The 19,979-nt window shown below is 40.9% G+C and overlaps 1 protein-coding gene across 1 annotated transcript in view; it reads right to left on the bottom strand.

Moving 5' to 3' along the window:
- Positions 1-262: 262 nt before the first annotated feature.
- Positions 263-19,979, bottom strand: part of LCP2 (lymphocyte cytosolic protein 2) — a 33,328-nt gene continuing 13,611 nt past the window's right edge. The window contains exons 4-21 of the mRNA XM_086470983.1: positions 17,898-17,963; positions 16,972-17,003; positions 16,109-16,143; positions 14,588-14,786; positions 13,751-13,851; positions 12,452-12,521; positions 12,157-12,240; positions 11,331-11,356; positions 11,226-11,245; positions 11,016-11,120; positions 10,099-10,129; positions 9,435-9,447; positions 8,272-8,392; positions 6,002-6,051; positions 5,040-5,143; positions 4,096-4,173; positions 2,863-3,018; positions 263-2,132 (exon numbers count right to left, since the gene is read on the bottom strand). Coding sequence (XP_086327109.1) covers positions 1,998-2,132; positions 2,863-3,018; positions 4,096-4,173; positions 5,040-5,143; positions 6,002-6,051; positions 8,272-8,392; positions 9,435-9,447; positions 10,099-10,129; positions 11,016-11,120; positions 11,226-11,245; positions 11,331-11,356; positions 12,157-12,240; positions 12,452-12,521; positions 13,751-13,851; positions 14,588-14,786; positions 16,109-16,143; positions 16,972-17,003; positions 17,898-17,963 — 1,426 coding nt within the window. The 3' untranslated portion in view covers positions 263-1,997. The remainder of the gene's footprint in view (positions 2,133-2,862; positions 3,019-4,095; positions 4,174-5,039; positions 5,144-6,001; positions 6,052-8,271; positions 8,393-9,434; positions 9,448-10,098; positions 10,130-11,015; positions 11,121-11,225; positions 11,246-11,330; positions 11,357-12,156; positions 12,241-12,451; positions 12,522-13,750; positions 13,852-14,587; positions 14,787-16,108; positions 16,144-16,971; positions 17,004-17,897; positions 17,964-19,979) is intronic.

The raw sequence follows: 19,979 nt of genomic DNA, 5'->3' as shown, positions 1-19,979 counted from the left end.
GCAACTTGTCATTTGATCTGCCTTCCTCATTCTAAGCTGCGGCTGCGGACAGGGCCAAAGAGCAGGTTACTTCTGGAAACCGAAAGCATTTTCATTCTAGTTTCTGTAGTGACTTTCTAGTGCACCTAGTTACAAAAGAAGGAAAAAGTTAGCGGGCTCAGTACTCTCTTCTGAAATCTTCTTGGCCCAAAATCTGAGTAGCGACTATTTTTGTGTAGTTCATTAAAATTAATATTCAATTATACTTCACTCGTGGACATGATTGAATGTTGAGTGTGTTTTTATTCATATACGGAACATATTTATCTGAATAATCAAATCAAGATTTACTCTGCGGAAAAAAATACACAGTGTATAATTTGTTACGCTGGTTTACATTTATTTATCTTTCACTGATGATCTGGGTGATCAGACTGTTCCAGGCAGTGCAATGGAATAGAATGACAACCTCCAGCTCACAGAGTCCGTGGTAATATGGGGGATGTTGTCCTTGATGTTAGCATTTTTTGAAAAACATACACTCTGACTGACTTTTCTTTCACGAGGTTAGTAGTGAGCTTTTAAAAAATATATGTCTAGAAATAATTTTTGTCAGCTGAAGAATTTTTAAAATTTTATTTTTCATCTTTTTTTTTGTCTCATAGTTGCATGGAAATGCCATTTGCTAACTTCGAATTCCAGGTCCTAGCTAAATATATTAGAAAGGAAGGTAACATTTGCAAAACATATGTTTAAAGTCAAACTGTTTGTGCAATCTGATTATCTTATCTGAGAAGCTGTACAGGTTACACAGAAGGTATTTTTCTGCCTTCAATTTTGGTTCAAGTGTTTCAAGTGATATACACACAAACGGCTTTAAAGGAGAAAAGGGTGACAAAGTCGAACGTAATTCTCAAACCAAAGTCTTGTCAGAAAACAAAGGTTACTAGAAAACCAAGGCAAAGAGGTGGATAAACCCCACTTAACAAAGGAGAGGGAAAAGCCTGATATAGTATGCTTCAGCGGTCCTCATTTCAACTTACATTTTAGAACTGAGAGTGTTACTATTTTTTCTTGAAAAAATACAGTAAAACCAGAAAGCGGTTGTATAAGAGGAACTACATTTAGCCTAATTGTCTGCTTTCTAAGAGATTTGGGTGTGTTCTGCCAATTAAGAATCACATGATGATCATGTGTCTCCTATAAAAAGGTAGTTGCTTAATTTAGAGTCAGAAAGGCACCAGCAAAGAGAGGGCTGAGTGAGGGGAGAGAAGCAGCTTTCTGAGTGAGGGGAGAGAAGCATCTTTCTGAGTGAGGGGAGAGGATCTAGGGGATACATAACGCCAGTGTGGGCTAAGACATGCCGTCGGTGAGTCATCGGTGGTTCAGCAGAGAGAACGTGGTATCTGTGTGTGGTATTTTATTTTCCTAGACAGATCTTGACAGGCAGCTACATCTCCAGGGTTGGGGATTTTTTTGGTGCTGCTGAAGCCTAAGTGTCTTTAGGATCCAGGTTGGAGTCCCAGTTGTTTCACAGAAGTGGCCATAGTTAGATTTATTGGGAAGTGGATTGGGGGAAAAAGTTGGGCTTTTATTGTCTTTTGCCTGCTCCTCAACAAGGTTTGGATCTGCTCTGTGTCGCTTTAAATAACATCATTCCTGCTGCAGTTCTGAACTGAAAAATAGCTTTCTTTTTTTTTTTCCTCCTGTGAAAGCAGAGACTTGTATTAATATTTATTTATGGGTCCTCTAATGTGGCATGGAAATAATTTCAAGAAGATACACAGATGTTGGAAGAGAAAAGAGTCTCACGTACTGTGTGATTAGTGGACAGTAATAAACATGTAGGAAAACCAGATTTGCAGGCACTGCATTTAAGGCATAATTTAAAAATAACATTGTCCTTTTTCCTTAAAATTAAAAGGATTTTTAATGATGGCATGATTTTAGTTTGCTGAAAAAGGAAATATCCTGAAGTTTACAAACTTGGTAGGCTTCGATACTATATGTGATCTTCATTAAGGTCTCATTTCCATACGTCCTGCAGCGTATTTTAACATGCACTGGTTTCTTGAACCTCTGTCTTTTCCATCAATCAGAAGAAGAGGTGTTCTCTGGAAGTAATCAATGATATCTGCTACAGAAGAAAAATCCTGTGGGATGGAAAAAATGAGAAAGTTATGGCCAAAATGTCAGAATTATTAGTAATTAGTAAAACCAGAAGGTTTTTTTTAGACTCTAACTATTTAGCAGTCTTATAAGGCCCAGTAAATACTATCACATCAGCTGTTTTCATTCCTGCCATGATCTGTAGCTCAAAACCTGTTAATCTAGTGTGTGCACAACCCCCTGCAATGTTGTATAATTAATTTATGCAGTCTTGGCCTGCATGATGTCATCATTCTGGTAGACATGATGATCCCACTGGAAGGTTCAAAAAGTTGACTGATAAATTCAGAGAGTTCTGACCCAATCAGAACTGCAGTACGTCTGCTGACCAGTCTGTCCGTGCCAGCAAATCCAGTGCCGTACTGCTGGAGGGGAGGAAAGGCAGCCTGGGAGGGAAGCAGGAGACGTGGCAGAATGGATTTGCTCTCAGCTAGTGAGTCCCTTGGCTGGCATCCTGGCGGCCAGCAAACGTTCCCTAACCAGGCATGGGGATTTCTGACGGCTGTAGTCTAAGGCTATCCCTTTGTTCCCGGGGTGCAAACAGGAGAATCCGATTTTACTCCCAGCAGTGACGTATTCTATCAGGAATAACTCGACCCAGTCAGCAGAATTCCACTGCAGTAAAAGAGCTGCCAGGTTAAGTAGTCTGGCACCTAGCAATGAGACAGGAGAGACCTTCAGATGAAGGGAAGTCGTGTGAAAAACACATAGTACCTCTTTTCCTTTTAAGCCGGTTCCTAACAAATAAATGTGATTTTGCTCCTGGTAACGAATCTGGATGTTGTATACTTTATCTCTGTACAGCACCATCAGTACGTACGGGTGAGTAGCAGTTTTTCTGGAGCTGTCTCTTACCAAGAATGTTCCATCCTGAAAGATGAAAAAATGAAAGATGACAAATAACCATCACTTCTGGGTTTGATCAGCGTAGTGACCTTAGCTAGAGCACTCATGCTTTTAAGTGTTTTTTTCTTTCCAAAATCGCTTTCCTCCTGATAAGAAAAACTGCACTATTAAAGAGTTTAGGTCATTTCTCAAATGTTTTATCTCTCAACTTGCTACTTAACTTTCCTGATACAAATGCAGTTTTTTAGGAAAGAGAAGAATGGTGTTCTATGAGGGAGAGATTCTATTGAAGGAGTAAGTAAAATATCAAAGGTCAAACCTTGTGTCACCTTAACCAGATGTGAGGTTCATCTCTGGTAAGTGCCAGTCAAGGTTCCTATGTGACCTATTTACAGACAGCCTAAAATAATGATAGTGTGTGTCATTTTGGTAAAGGCAGTGGTATTCTTTCTTTCTCTCTCTGCTTTTCCTCATTTCAGATCTGTTTTAACAAGTCTTCCATTGAAAGACCCTTTCTCAGAGACATTGAATGTGGTCTCGTGAGCCGGAGCCTGGTACAAGTCATTGACGTGCTGTACATGTCGTCTTCAACTCATTGCATGTGCTGTGAAGCATCATGGAGGAAAAAGATTCCCCACAGTGGTGGGAAACAATTTGGTTTATCTCCACACGCACAGTTAAGCCTGGGTTTTATCCGTTTGAATCTGGACTTCATTTTGCTGGTAAATACGGCCTAGAAAAGGGTGGGATTCGTCTCATCTAATTCAAGCTACCTAAAACTGGGAATTTGCAACAAATTCCTCAGAAGAGACAGGGAACTCTTTCCAGAGAACAAGTCACTCCTGCTAAGAGAGGTGAGGTGAAACTGCTTTCTGGAGACACAGACTTTGTGCTCGTGGACTGTGGAAAACAGCCTTCATGGCTGCTTCAGACCAGGTGCGTAACTCTTACGCGGGTGAAGCCGTCCCAGGTGAATCCCCCACTCCAAGTGTCTGTACCGGGGCTATGATCTCACCGGCTCCTTTACCTTCGCTCTTCCCGTGCGACCCCCAGGACACCTGGCTAGGAGATGGTGGGAACCACGAGCGCTGTAAGGCGTACCTTGTTTATTTTTCGAAGAGCTGCTTCTGCTGCTGGCCGGCTGACATAAGCAACGTACCATTCCTCATTGAGTGAGTCCTGTGGGTTTCGTGAGAGAGGAGAAAGGAGAAAGTCGGCTGTCACTGAATGAGCTTGTGGCCTTAACAGCATACAAGTAGAGAGAAATTTGAATGTGGGGGATGTTTTGGTTTATGTGCAGAATCTCTGAAGGTAGGAGCTTCAGGGATCGCACTGGTATGTATTACTGTATGCTAAGTGGCACTAAATGATTTTAAAATTATTTGCTCGCTTTGATGAGTTGGAAAATGTCACAGGCGTAGCTATAATATGTCTGCAAGTAAGCTAAGAAAACAGGTATTTCCAAATATTTTCAGTAAAAGATAGATTTTAAGTGACACTTTATCTTTTGTCTGCCTGGGACACGAGCCGCCTTTGCCTTCCTTTCCCAGGGTTTGTTAAAAATTATTTTATTTTGCTTTTTCTTTCTTAACTATCATCTGAGACAGTAATGCAGACTTCCTGTGAATTTGCTATGTCTGATTGCCCAGCAGTGTTATCACCAGGAGCGTTTGCTTTAACTTTGTCATATTTAAAGAAGTGTGAAACAAAAATGCACTGAAAGGGTATGAGTTCTTTACCCACCAAGGTTTCATGGAAGAAGAACCGACTAAGTCATGCTAGTTGAGGGCAATTGTGCAAAACAAGTAATGCAGCAAACAAGTATTATTCTTATTTTGCTCCACTGGGTTTTTGCTACTGTTGTTTTTCTTGGTGAAGGCAAAGTAAGGCATTAAAGTCTGACACAGAAAAGGAAACTGGAAGCACCTACTAACATCCTGACAGTGACTGCTAATGAGAAAAACAACTTTGAAGAACGTTCTCTCTCAAGGTCAGAACATTTGCTATGTTTAGCAGTTATGGTTAGTACTTGTAAAGTTTTGCACCTCGTCTTCCTCCACGTTTGTCTGGTGACCAGTCTGCCTGCTAGGAATTGGCAACGGAGGTCTCATATCAGCTGCACCTCTTGAAGGAGATCTGCTGTTGTTGCCTTCAAAGATATAAAAGCAGAGAAAAAATTGTTAAAACCAGGAAATTAATTTCATCTGTGGAGTGCGTACAGGGTGTAAAACCTTGATTTTATGATGGATGAAGGATTTGTATCACTCAGACACTGAGACATTTTGAATTGATTTGAAATCACATTTCGGCTGCTGTATGAGAGCCGGGTTCTTTACGTAACTTCGTCCTTGGTGCATGGGGACTTCAGCGGAACTCTGGCAGTTCAGGTTTCCCTAAAATCAGCTGAACTCGAAACAGAGGTTACATCTGTACCACAGGTACTCAGTTGAGAGCATCTCTGGTTTCTTTAGGGACAGAAGTAATGCTGTCTCTCGGCATGCCTTGCCTTCTTAGCACATAGAGACTGAAAAGTGGCGCTGTAAGACACTGGCAGCTCACATGGCAGACCATATGTGAAAAATTATTTGCAGAGTAATTGATTTCTAAGCTTCCTTTACTTTTTACTTGTTATTACATGATAAACATGCAGCATAATTCACATGGAAAGTGTTTTTTCCTGTTTTCGAGAGTGTCAGTATACCGCAGTGACTTGCAGGTAGCGCTGCGCAGCTCTCAGCAGTGTTCGCTGCACTGCGGTGTTGAAAAAGATGCTTATATGAAGTTTGACAATGGTTTAACCAGGCAGTAAGCCCAAACTTCAGGGGGAAAAAAGTCTTAGATTCAGACGAAGTTACACAAGATGCCTTTCAGGAACTTGATAGTTTCCTGTTCACAGTCCAGCCGGAAACATCCATAGGAAAAAAAAGTTTATATTAACTGCACTGAAACCACCTTTCAACCTTCTGTCATTTTTGTACAAAAAAATGCAGGAATGCAGGGTACAAACCTAGATGTAAGCGTGGTGGTAGGGAGCCACTTGAAGACAGGTTTCTAGAGCTGTTAAAGAAAAAAAAAAAAGTGGTCAGTATAAACACAGCATTGCTACAGAACATTTCTGTGGACGTTGTGCCTGTTTTACAGAATGTGACGTCTTCTTGAGACCTCTGCAGGATGCCGATAGCCTTCTCTTTCTTCTTTTTGTTTCCCTTCTTTTTATGGAAGGGTGTCCACCATTAAGTTTACTTGAAGCTCAGTATCTGGGAATAAGGTAGAGGGAATCGTTGGCGGACCACCAAGACTTCTGTATCGGGATCGATGCAGAAAACTGCTTCAGCTTGTTGAGTTTTCACAGGGAATGACCGCTTTATTCCCCTAGAGCCAGAAGCACAGGCAACACCTTGCCAGATGTTTCTTTCTGTGGGGCCCCACTTACAGAGTCATTGTTCTTGTGGCTTCTATGTCGTTGCTGGTGAAAATGCAGTTTCTCATCGTTCATGTTGACACTATGGATGTGGAGCTACTGCAAGAAGTCTAGTGAAGGGCCACTAAAATGATAAGGGACTGGAGCATCTCACATATGAGGAAAAGCTGCGAGAGCTGGGACTGTTCAGCCTGGAAAAGAGAAGGCTCAGGAGGGATCTCATGAATGCATATAAATACCTGAAGGGGAAGCCAGGCGCTTTTCAGCAGCGCACAGCGACAGGACCAGAGGCAATGGGCACAAACTGAGACACAGGAGGTTCCCTCTGAACGTCAGGAGACATTTTTTTACTGTGAGGGCAACTGAGCAGTGGAGCAGGTTGCCAGGAAAGGTAGTGCAGCCTGCTTTCTTGGAGACATTCAAGAGCCATCCAGACATGGTGCTGGGCAGCCTGCCCTGGGTGACCCTGCTCGAGCAGGGGGTTTGGCCTGGTGATGCGCAGAGGTCCCTGCCAGCCTCAACTGCTCTGGTTCTGTGAGCTGTGAGCTGACAGGGTGCAGAGCTCATACCCGCAGCACCGTCATGCTTCCGTGGGCCTATGCTTTCCCTGCTGTGTTCACGTTTATGCTTTTTGTTAGAAAATCTGCAGTATCCTTTTATGGCCTGATCCCAGAACCCCCATCCAAGACTTCTCAAAATGAAAAGTCCCAATCTTCGTGGTTTAAATTTTTTTAAAAATTTCTTCACCTAATCGGGAACAAACTGCCTGCACCCGTTTCCTTTACAGTTCATATTTCTGTTCTGCTTAAATGCACTGTACAAAAAGCTCGGGGGTGAATATGTTAATTATGTTTGCAGAACAAAAACACCCTGTCATGGCTTGATTCATGGAAGAGGATCAGCCAAATGAGGGCCTCTGCTATAGCAAAATTTGTCCGTGCTGCTTGAATATAAGCAGAAGTGTTCATCATAGGAATAGTTCCTATTTGCGTATGACCTTGTTGTTGCTACTGCAAGATTTGTTCTATTGGGGTGTCAGCAGTTCCAGAGGATGATGGTAAATGGAAGGAATTAATCAAAAAGCCATTAAAAAACCACAGAGATTAGAATATGTACTTCAGACATAGACTCAAGAAGCCCACTTGGCTTCATCAGAAATCAAAATTTAATTAAGGGCTCTTCCACATAGCAAAGGAAGACATAACAATCCAATATTTGGAAATTGAAACTAGAAAAAAATCATAGTTGGAGCAAGGTTCAGAATTTTAAGTAGGAATTACCAAACATTAGAGTAAAATTTAGTAAAAGGGTGGAGAAATTCTTTCAGATTCCACTCTAGACAACTAAGGTTGTGGGGCTTTTTCGTTTTGAAGCAATCAGTAGTCACAGCTCTAGCACTTAGGCTTCTAGAGTGTGAAGAATCCTCTTAAAGAAGGACCTCTTTGACCTGGATCCTACATAGTTTTGTAGAAGCTGATCCCTTCCCAAAAGGGCTCGTCATTCTGCAGGCAACGGGAGAGGTGTCTCAAGGATGGAAGCATTGTATCACGTCGGCCCTAAAATACTTCCTTGACATAAAACTCAGAGATTTAAATATTTTTCTTGATTGCCTGATGTGCACTATCTGCTTCGCTAAATACAGCGTTTAAATTAGATGAAGGATTCTCCTTGATAGTAGGAACAACACGGATCAGCATGTAGTGGAGGTGGGGGTAGAGCCTGAGAAATAACGGACTGCTTCAAGTAGTTACCTTGGGTTCACCTGGGAGCCCTGTAGCCCTGTACATACTGTTATTTGCTAAATCGCAAAGAGATTGGGATTCAAAAGAAGTGACACAGTAACGGGTGAGACAAACCTTTCTGCGGCAGGCGTGCTGTTGGATCCTGGCTTAGGTGGAGGCTTGACAGATTTGGATGGGAACGTGTTGGAGCTGTATGGGGGCAAAGACAGCTGTGGCACTGGTCTTTGGGGTGCAGCTGTGAAGAGGAAGAGAAGGAAACTTAAAACTTATGTGAGGCGTTCTTAAATGAGGTAGAATGCAGAAATGCTGTCACATTCCTGCTGTTTAATTAGAGAAATGTAATGGAGTAAACTGCTCTATAAGGGTCCTTGGTATGTAATTGTAAACTCGTGTGGCCAACTGAGGACTTAATTTTAAGTATTAAAAAAGCTGCAACAGACATGAGTAACATTTCTGTTTTCTAACTTCTGTTTTGGATGAGCTACAATTCAGATACCTAGACTGCGGTAGAGCTGAAGGTGGTACGTAACCATGTGCTCTGTTACGTTGCTTCTAAATAGTGGATTTGAGGTCACCTTTTGAACTCCATTCCTTTGTGAGATTTCTCCCATATCATCATGAACAGCATAAAATAAAAGATTTACTTTCTGCAGTGTCCTCAGATGGCAACTACTGCTTAGAGGGGAACAGATTAACTGTGCTCTGCACAGCTTCAATAGCCCTGTTCTTTCTGGAGTCCTAGAGACAGTGATAATTTGTAGACACTTGGCCAAATGTTCTGCTTCTGTTATGGTGTCACTTTACCGACTTAATGTTAGGAACTAGGATTATGAAGTAAATTATAAATGCTGTTATTAACACAACACGAGGTCTGCTTCTGTTTGTTAGAGTAAATAGCGTTACACAGAAGACTAGGACCAGCAGGGTTGGACTGAACATTGTGGTGAAGTCTGGGAGGATACCAGGTCTCCATGCCTGGCTGTTTGCTGCTGTGTGCAGCTCACAAATCTCTAAATGTAATGTGTTTCAAAATAAGAAATCCTCCTGTCTTGTAGGTGGCTGACTGAAGGAAGCTGTTGGCTATTGATTTTCTGTGTATCGTGGCTTTGATGGATAAATCCGCATGAGGTGCTTTATGAGCATTCTACAGCCTGCCAAGGTACCACCCGTCTTTCTGAACCGACTCTAAAGAAACAACTCTGCCATCATTTTATTTAGTTTCAGAACTGAGACAAAGAAAGGCTTTAAGTTTTAAAAATCGCTGTAGAAATACTTACTCTCTTCTTCTTCCTGGGGAGCCAAAGGAAAATAAGCATTAGCAACATATTTTAGCACAGGTCTTAGGCAGATTTTACAAAACGAAAACCTGGAAGTTGGTGAATTTTGAGTATACAGGGACTTTAATATCTGTACTGTCACTTTCATCTAAAATGCTGGTATTTCTACCTTCATGCAATACCAAATGATTTTTACAGTTCTTGCATTAAGGTGTAGCTATTATTTACAAATAAGCTGTGAGGTAGATGTCTCGTGATGGATCCTGACCCAAAGTAGTCAGAAACTCAGCAGATGTAAACTTTCCTCGTTCCCTCAGTAAGTGTAGGCTCTCAGAGTTATCTGAGAGTGAAATCCTTAAGTCAGCGTAAGATGAAAAAACACCCAACGCCCCAAAACTTAGTGTAAGCAAAATCACTTCTTCCATGTCATAAAAAAAATGTGGACTTATTCTTCCTGATGTGTAAGATAAAGTACTCGGGGAATAAACTGAGCTTGACATAGAGCAATTCAAAAAGGAAGAATGTGCTATGAAAGATCCCTGAGTATTCACGATAACTGATAAAAGAAATGAGTTTACCTTGTCCGGAATTATTAGTTTGTACAGGTACTTCATTTCATTGTACTCCCTATACCTTTAAATATTTGCCTCGAGACTATACTTACTCCATTTTTTTTTTGTGGGGGCCAGCCCTGCCTGAAAGGAAACAGAGAAAACAAGACATGACTCATAGGTGGAATATTACTCATTCACTTTGTGTTCATTGGGCCATATTTTCAAGTAAGACATGAATTTATAGTAAGTTTTACAGACCCAGTGAATGCAGTAACACTTTTTTCCTCGTGTCTAAGATTCTAATTTTCAGTCATAATCTAAGATGTTATGCTAGTCCTTAGTCTGTCTTGATTCTATCAACAAGGAAAATCTCATGAATTAATTACAAGATTAGAGCTTCAAACAAGATTTTACAAGTCTTGAACTCATTTATAGTACGTAGCAACATTGCTGGAGCACATGAGAAGCCTTCCAGTCTTTGCTTCTCTGAGAAATTATCCTGGCTGAGTAGCAGATCTCAATTACTTTCTTATTTTGTTTTAAGATCAGTCACACTGTTCAGCCCACAAGTTATCTAGAAAATGCTAGAGAATTATCTAGTTCTGCTAGAGAATGCTGTTTGCTATTAAGAAGGAGTTTTGCAGGCTTTTAAAATCAACGGTAGGAAAGTAAAGCTTTCTTTTTTCTAACATCCTAAAAAAAAAGCAATAGAACTCCTGGAAGGATGTACCCTAGAGCAAGAACTTGAGCTGGTGGCAAAAACATGGATGGTATCTTTCTGTGTTAACTTGGAAGTGAGTCACGCCCTGCCTAAGGGCTGTTTCAGATATGACTGCAGAGCTGCTTCTGCCTTCACACTTTCCTGTAGCTTACAGCCCATCCCGTGCGTATTCACGAAGCAAAACTTTGAGAGCCGCAGACCCCGCTGTCATGCAGTACCAGTAAATTGTACTGTCCTGTGCTGCTTATCCGTATTTTGTTAAACTGAATACAGCCTTTATTAATTTTCAATTAAATGAACACTTACTTTCCAGGACTCTGCTTCCTCAGAGGAGGTGGATTACCTCTTTCGTATCTGTCGCTTGGTGGGACAGGAGGTTTTGGCATCATTGCTAGCTGTTCCCCCAGGGTTCTAAAGCAGGAGCAAGGTAAGGAATTAAAGGCAAAAAGCAGCTTACTAAGAAACAATGGGGTAATACTGGCATTGAGATCTCATTTCCAGAGGCAAAACTCTTACCTCAGCTGTGAAGTCAGAGGCTGTAAAAAAACAAGTGAAGAGAATATGTAAATGTATCAAAATAGGTGAAAAACATCAATAAGCACCAAACAAAGAAGGTCTTACCTTTTCAGGAAAGCCCGGCTTCCTCCCTGAAAGTAGTAAAACCATACATTTAGAAAAAATGAAAGTGAGGATGCTTAATTAAACTTTCCATGAAATAAGCAAGTTTTGAATATTGTTGAAAGTGAATTTTGCAGATTGAAGCACACAGCCTCCTGAGATGTCAGCCAGAAAAATACTGTGGCTTTGCAAGGGATGGCAAAATTGTGACATCTCTTGTTAAAGGAAAATACAAGTATTTTCCAAGTGACATGTTTCAAAATCATATTTTCTGTGGTTCAGCTTTGAATTATGGGATATGTTTATGCCATTATGTAACAGTTTAAAGTGTTTAGGTAATAAATAAAAATCATGGAGTAGTCTCTTTAGATTCTTTGTGAAATATGGTTTTCAGATCTGAAACAAATGCCATTATTTCCTATGTTTTTCAGTTCTCAGCATTCTTTTGAGTCGGGGTGCCAAAGTCGTATTGTAGCGTATGTAGAGTTTTGTTAGCTTTGTGTGGAAAAGTTCTTTCCTCTTTTAACCTACTAAGTATTTCCTTGTTCGTTCACTTCAGCATCACATCAAACCTTTACTGCACAAGAATGTCATAATGTCTTTCTGTTCAACTAGTCCTGAGCCAGGGTTGCTCCTTTCTAGATACAATTTCTCTCACTTTGTAAGTACTGCTCCCGTTATTTAGTCATAAACCCATCGCCTTGGTTGCGATTGGATTACGGTGCGTTGGGTTGGGCCTTGTTCTTTTGCATGAATGGTATTCAAACTGATAATTTTGAATAATTAAAAAAACCCCGACACATTGATAGTAGCATAAGCAAATACTGACCTGATCCTGGGCTTTCTCTTTCAAATGGTGGAGCAAGGCGATCCAGTGAGGGTTTTGTGCTTCTGTCTATAGAAGGAGCTGGGGCTAAACACAAAAGCTGTGTAAGATCATTTGCTGGTGTAGGTCAAAATATCTTCATTGTGCATAGCAATGAACTGGGGTTACTTCTTAAAATAACAAGAGAAGCTTCTGTGTAAATAGTAGAAGAGAGTGGAACTGAGGAGATGTAGGCAAGAGCGAAGTGCTACGTAGCCCGAGGGAAAAGCTTTACAAAAAGAAAACTGGCTGTACTTACGTTTCAAAGGCTTGACATTTCTGTCTCTACTCAAGTCATTGTTGCTTGGTGGAGGAGGAAAAGCTGGCAGCTAAAACAGATATTTTACTTGTGGTTAAAGTGTGTCTTCACTGTTCTGTTTTAATTTTAGTACATTAACCCCACCACACCACACCTGCCAATCTTCATCTCTGGTACAGCACAAGGAATAGGTCTCTGCTCAATGCAGGAAGGACAGGAGCCACTAACACCCCTGAAGGTGACCTATGTACAGGGGGGTTTGTTAGATGCAGACGTGCCTCCGTCTGTTTCCACTCACAAGGAATACTCTAGCGAGATGTTATCTGTGGGGAGGGCAGGAGTATTGTCAAAGGAAAGAAACAGGAGCTTCAACAATGCTGTTGTATCTTTGCCCCTTCAACGCAGTAGGTGTTGGTTTTGAAAACTGGTTTTGAAATGAGTGGATGTAAATTTGAAGTTGAGAAATAGGTGCTGTCTGTGTTACTGACTGAGGCAGGGGAGAAAGGGCTGGCCTTTGTTACTGGGAGAGCCGGGGCTGAGCAGCATTGTCTTGTCAGCAGCTGCAAAAGATGTTTGCATCTAACCCTAGGATTCTCCAGAAAATGCCTTCCAATGTTCGTTCTTATTCAAAAAGCATAGAGCAGCAATTGAGGACAGCAGTCTTGAGAACTCGTGACACTTTAGAGTCCTGTGTGGTTTATAGATATGAACTGTGATTCTGGGTCAGACCGAAAGTCCCTCCATCACATCCTAAAATTACCTGTACTTGTCTCCATGGGTAGGTCTGATGTGCATCTTTTCTGACACACAGTAAACCTATAGTGCCAGCTGTCAACAGCGCAACAACTTTCAGTTTTGAAGTATTCACAGAAGCAAAAAAGAGGAAAAAATTCTGGTCATCACGGTTCTGATTATACAGTCCTTTATACTTCTATGTGGTCTCAATTCAATTGGAAAATTGCTAGAAACAGCTTGGAAAGACTTAACCTTTTTTTTTCTTTTTACAAATATCACTAAAATACCAAAGAGGCATCTATTACAAATCTATAATTTATATGGGAGAGGCATTCACGAGTGTAAGAAAAAAACAAGTAATGTGAAATAACCTAATATATTTGTCCTGTGAAATTTAATTGTTCCATGAAAAAGTGGCCAGCCTGTAACAGAGTTCAAATCTGTTTTGATGGCTGAAATTCTTCCTTTACAGACACTATCTGAATAAAAATGTCATTACACTTGGACTTCTAAGAGGGTCCAAGTGGCAATGGAAATAGGTGAAATATTAAGAAAGAAACATACAGAAGCACCTCTTCCCCCAAATGAGGCTGGTACTGGGGACGGGCCAGGTCGCTGGGGAGGTACTGGAGGCTGCTGTGATGATCTGGTTGTTGGAGGTCTGTCTAAAGAAAACAAAAATCCCAAACTGATCAACTACACAGAGTTTGGTTGTTTTAGTCTCGTTAGAACTTAATGAAAAAGAGCCCTTGCAATAACCTGCATACTTAATATATCATAAAGCTGTTGGTTTAGTAGATAATGGACAGTTGGTTTATGATCAGTGTTGTAGTGGGAGTTACAGGCTCGTCTGTCCCTCTGGCGGTGAGGTGAGTCCATCTGCTAGCCGGTTGGCCCACACGGCAGTGCGGTGACCGGGTGAAACACCAGCCAGGCTAAATGTTTGTCCCCCTATGTTTAACTGCACAACAGCAGGCTGCTGAAGAATCAGACACACAAAAAGTGACAGGCAGAGAAAGCTGATCTCTTCCTTTCCCCAGTTTTCACTCGAGCTTTTTGCCACTGTTGTGAGAACTTGCTCTGTTCAAGGTTGCACTACTAAAGCTAATATCGTATGCACGTGTGTTTAAATTCATGCAGATTCAGACCAAAGGCCAAATAGTGCACACGTCACATGGAACTCATCTTTAATCCAACAGAGCTTGTCTGAAGCAGAAAATTTAGCTTTCAAGTCACAAAGCCACCAACATGTAAGTCTGTGCCACTACATCTTGTTCATGAACTACACTGTTGACTTCCAGGAGAAACCTATATTTGATTACCAGCCACCTAAAATGCGGCTGATAATGTGTGAAAAGATCATTTACAAATTAAAAATAACACTGAATTTTTAGTAATTACCTATATAATCTGTGTTGTTTGCAAGTGACTTGGCAGGAAATATGACATTGTGGTGTGCTTCATCGTTATTGGATGGAGGCGGCTCATAACCATCGCTGTCATGTTCTGCTTCCTCAGGTTCTTCTGTCGGTGATTCATAGTCAGCTTCATCTTCCTTTTCCTGGTCGTCATCAGGGCTTTCATAGTCATCATCTTCATCCTGGCAAATGTACATAAAAGATGGGTCCTGGCACAGGTTACTGAACACTTCTGTGCAGTTTCCTTGTGGCCTCTCACTGTGGTATTTTTCACTCTGGAGGATATCAAGTTTTTACAACCAGTTTGAGTGAAAAAATTCTCTGTTAAAATAAAATGGGGAAAGGAGGCAGCAATTCATTAAAGCATACAGCACTCAACAGCGTGAGAAAGGAAATGAGTATCATGTTGTACCAGTAACTGCAGTGGAAGGCCAAGATAAGGTGATAACTTATTGAAACGCACAGTGCCTTTGTTTTAGGTAACAGACCAGGCACCAGCAAACAATTCAGTGCTTCCTAGAAACACACTGGAGCAGCAGTTGGTGCCTGTTGATATTTGTTCTTGTTTACTAGCACGTAGTCCACAGCCTGCAACTCAACTTTTTGAAAATGCTTCAGCAAAAATAAGGTCTTTGCTAGGGGTCTTGGTGCCCTCGGCTGACCAGCACCAAAACAGCCTCACTCGACTTGCAGGACCTAGTAAGACCACGATGATAATATGGCAGTGGTCACTGCCCACATCTTCTGTGCAATCTGCCAAGGTTTACTAGAAAAAGAGTACTCAGGTTGTCGTCGGTGTCTTGGCTGAAATTTCTAGACTAGCTCTGCATTGCAGAGAGCCCAGGTGCTCTGCAGGTGCACATCTCCTGCAAACTTAGTAGCAAATGGGGTTTAAAAATTCCTCTCATATTTTTGCAAAGGACCAATGTCAGTGGTCACCGTAAGAGACCTTCATAAGAGCGGGCGGTGCCTCACTCAGCTTATTCATTTCGTACCTGAGCTGTGCATCCTGCATCTAATGGCGTTCACTAGTGCATTTTCTATGCCAAAAGGAACTTTTGCAGTCTGGTTGGCTTCAAAAAATCAGATTCTTCAAGAAATCAACTCTAGATAATAAAATGGCAAAAATTTGCCGGTGAATAACAGAGCAACATTTCCTTTACTAGCTACCTCTTCCAAGAGCTTGGAATAGGTACATAAAATTCGGCTAAGGTTCTGGGGAGCCCTGGTCGTAGGCTGTGAGCTGCTTCTTGAGCCAGCGGTACAGGACTGCCGTTCTGAAGCTCTGCCTTGCATTACTGGGGGAGACCCTTTTCTCAGTGAAGAAAGCTGTATGCAGCTACTCCAATCATTCATGCTCCTGCTTCTCTTCCTCCTCATCCTGACACCGCCCGCCACTGCTCACTCCATCCGTGCTGCCCAAAGTAAGTCATGCAAGAAATGATGGACCTTACAGAAGAGGGAATTTCTTCAGCTAGTAGGTTTTGTTAATCCTGATACTCACAAAGGAAGACCAGCCACCGTCTTCTTGACTGTATCCTGTGTAAAGAAGCATAACCACAGGCTTCTTAGCACATACAACTTGAAACTGTCGAGATGTAACTCCACAAAAAGGACCCAACAAATCCCAGCTCAGTTCTGAGCCACAATACTGTGTCACAGGAACGGGGCAGGTCTTTCAAAGGCAAGCAGGCAAAGCCATGAAAGGTACTGTGAGTAACACTGGGATTCAAAACAAAGTATAGCGATCCTTGTATGAGACTGTATAGGTGCTCTCACTTCAGCTGTGTCCTGTGCTGCCCATTTTACATATAATGGGAAGTAGAATGCGTTCAGAATGAGCACAGATTTCTTATCCCTTTATTTCATACTATTTTAGCTTTCATATTTAGGTTTTTTAATTTCAGTGGGTCTGGGGGAACATGGTATCTTGCAGAAGTTTTAAGTGCTTGTGGCCTAATAAGAAAATAAGTGAAATAAATATTCAGAACATGGCAGACATCTGGAAGCTTACCTCTGACACGGGGTGCTGATAGAGGAGTAGGGGCGGGGCAGAGGTGTTGAACAGAAATATATAAGCACTGATACTACGTATTGGGTTAAAGAAAGGCATTTGGGGGTGCTCATGTAAATATCTCTCCTCTTGCCTTTCTTCATCTTTTCTACTTTAAAAATATTTTTTCTTACTTGTTCTCCTGTAAGTACTCTTTATTCTTTTTGTAACTTCTTCATGTTCTCATCTTTTCCTGTTTGTTGGCTTGGGTTTCCCCCCACCCTCATTTACTTTGCCCTGCAAGGATTAACTTAGTATTTTAATATCTTCAAACACACTGTGTTGTTAGAGACTACCTGCCAGTACATGCTTACCTGGATTTTCAGGACATTTTTGTGTTTGACCCCTACAAGAAAGATAAAAAAAAAATAAATTCCTTCCATTTTCAATCCTTAAATGTTTGAAATGTGCTAAAATCCATTGTGATTGAAGGTACTAGTCAGCTTTAACGGTGGAATGAAGTTTATACAGACGGGTTTAGCGCTGAGCAAAATGCCAAAACCATACTACTTCCTATTTCACATACAGGATCCTAATGTAAGCTGAAGTGTCTTGAAACAACTTCAAGTCAGTGAGGTCAAGTTTTTAGAAACAAGGGGCCCCAGCCCTGAAAACAGAAACTGTCTTTACTAATTCCATTCAAGCTGCTCAAAGTCAAGTTCATACATATTTGTGTGGTTGATAAATATTTTCATGGTTTTCAATTCCAGTTTGGAACTCTCATTAGTGCAAAGGTGTGAAATCACGTTATCAAACGACGTAAAACCATGTTACACAGACTAGACAGATTTTCATTGTGTATGAATATGCATTGTTCTTTTCTCATGCAATGCTCTTGCAATTTTTGCTCTTTTTCTATTGCAGGAATATTATATTCAATGAGAAGTCATAAAGTATTAAAAACTGTAACGATGTATGGGTCTGTGAAATGTGTTAATGGTGATTTGTTAATACAATGGTATCTGCCTAGGCTTTATAGCATTCCTGGAGATTGATTTACTCAGGTGGCAAGTTTTATGAAATTTGTTTGTTACTTGATTCCAGGCATGGCAGGAGTATCTAGGGTGTTCATGGGCTCAGGCTTCGCTGTTCTTAACAGATGACATTAACAAAACAGAGTTTTATTTTATTTAATTTCCAGGCTGTCCCTCTGACCCAGGTATTATTGATCAAACGGAAAACAGGCCAGAAAAGGTATGTCTGAAAGCTTTAAAAAAGCAAGCTGAAATGTCTTACTTACCATTTTGTAAAGAAACACAGCCTCCCTTCATTCCTGTTTATTTCTTGACTTAATTTACTTACAATTCTATTTAAAAGAAACACAAAAATATTTTAAAGAAACTCTTTGAAACTTGTCAGTCATTTTCTTAGCTGCTTTCCTTCAATATTTACTATATTAAATCTGGTAATTCAGAATTATTATTTACTATGTGGTAAGAATATCAAATTTATCATCTTACTGCAAAGTTGCACCATAGCATATCCAACTGAAAACTTGGCATTTTTTTACATAGATAAAACCCGATATTGTTGGATCACGTTTAAAAACAAACATTGAACCCAGCAAGCCTTAGAAACTTTGGGTGTGCCCTAGAACACTGCTTTGAATAATGGCGATCGCATTTGTGTCATTTTGCAAGGAAAAAAAAAGATAATGCTTCAGGAAACAGCTTCTACCGAGCTTGTGGTTGCAAAAGCAGGGATCAAATGTACCCTGTGTCTACTCTGTTCTTTTCACCTCCCTCCCTCTGCAACCAAGATCTACCTAATGCAGAATCCCTCCAGGAAAGAGGGTTGATTTAGTTCCACGTTATAACGTATTTGCAAAGCAGGGCGGGGCAGAAATACTCATGGGACATAGGAAGACTAGAGCTTTATCACTCGAGAGATTTTTCCCAGTGGATGTTTGGCAGCGCTCATGTGTAGTTTGTGTACAGCAGTGGGGTGAGGAACAACCAGGGAAAGGCAGTCTTGAGCAAAACTGCAGTCAGGAGCATGCATTACACTGCTGATGTTGCTGGCATCTGGGACGGAGAGGTTTTATATTGACTGACTTCCTGAGCACAACTGTGAGGTTACAGGACAGTCGTTACTGAGATTAAGAGAATTAAATCTACTGAGAGCAGCAGAATTCTGCTCTGCTAGTAACGAAGTTTGCCTCTACGATTATTTTGTTTCAAATAAAGTTTTTGTTTCAGAGAAAGCTCATAATGAGTCATGGTCTGGTTCTTAATTCTCCATATTTCTTTTTGAGGAAAGTCCCACCGAGAAAGTCCTGTGACAACCAAAGCAAATTGGTTACATACATCCGGTTAAAAATATCCCATTTTACTTCTAGTTTGTGTTACTTAGGTCTATCAGAGACATGTCTGTTTCTTTCAGATTCTAAATTCTGTAAAATCTTGTCTTTATTGTTTGTTCACACAGAATTCTTTTCCATACGTCTCTGATCTGGTCAATCAAACTTTATGTCAGTAATGCGAAATCTTTTTTTATAGCCAGGCAGTTACCACTCTCTCTCTTTTTTTTTTCTTTCATGTCTTTTTCTGCTACTCAGCAATAATAATCCCCTAGTTTTTTTCTAAATGACCTCATTTGTGCATCTCTTTCATGTCTAACTGCTTTTCTGTGCTGGGACTTGAGGACAATAAGCTTTCAAGCAATCTAATATCAAAAAAAAAACCTCAACAAATGTACTTTTCTTTTTTTTTTTTTTTTTTTTTTTTTTGTTATCTTTGAATATCCCTTCTCTTGCCCTTGCTGCTTTCATAATGCTTACCTTACTGGAATTCGGATTAAAAGATAAATTCAAGGAAGAGGATTGCTCTGTTTGATTATGGAAAGTGCTACAGGGACAGATCAGGCTGCCAGCAAGTATCAGAGGACAAGCAATTTCAGATCAGTGCTGTCTGAAAAGGATGAAGAAAGGTCATCTGAAGTCAAGACCATGTACTCAAGGATCCAAGTAGGAAAATGGAAAGGCAGAGGAAGCATGTGTTTGGGTTTGCCTGTCTCAAGAGAGCACTTTGCAATTTTGTGACTCGAAGCAAATATAGTCATAGCTGCCCCTTTTGAAACGGACACACACACGAACGTTAATAATTTAAGAAGGATCACAGCTGTCTAAATCTGACATCGACACCCAAGTGAATCCTATAAAGTGATAAAAACGCCAAGCTATAGACACAGGACTGCTCTTGCTCCTCTTCTTTCCCAGGCAATCCACCCTGCACAAGAAATTTCCTTCTGCTGCAGGTCATCAGGAAGTTGCTGTGTGAATAATAAATTCCATGTGAAACAGGAGACGTTCCGGGGTGAGCAG

This window comes from Leptosomus discolor, chromosome 10 (assembly GCF_034619465.1).
Source record: "Leptosomus discolor isolate bLepDis1 chromosome 10, bLepDis1.hap2, whole genome shotgun sequence".
NCBI classification, from domain to species: domain Eukaryota; kingdom Metazoa; phylum Chordata; class Aves; order Leptosomiformes; family Leptosomidae; genus Leptosomus; species Leptosomus discolor.
The sequence above is the reverse complement of the archived record's forward strand: the minus strand, read 5'-3'. Positions and strand labels throughout refer to the sequence as shown.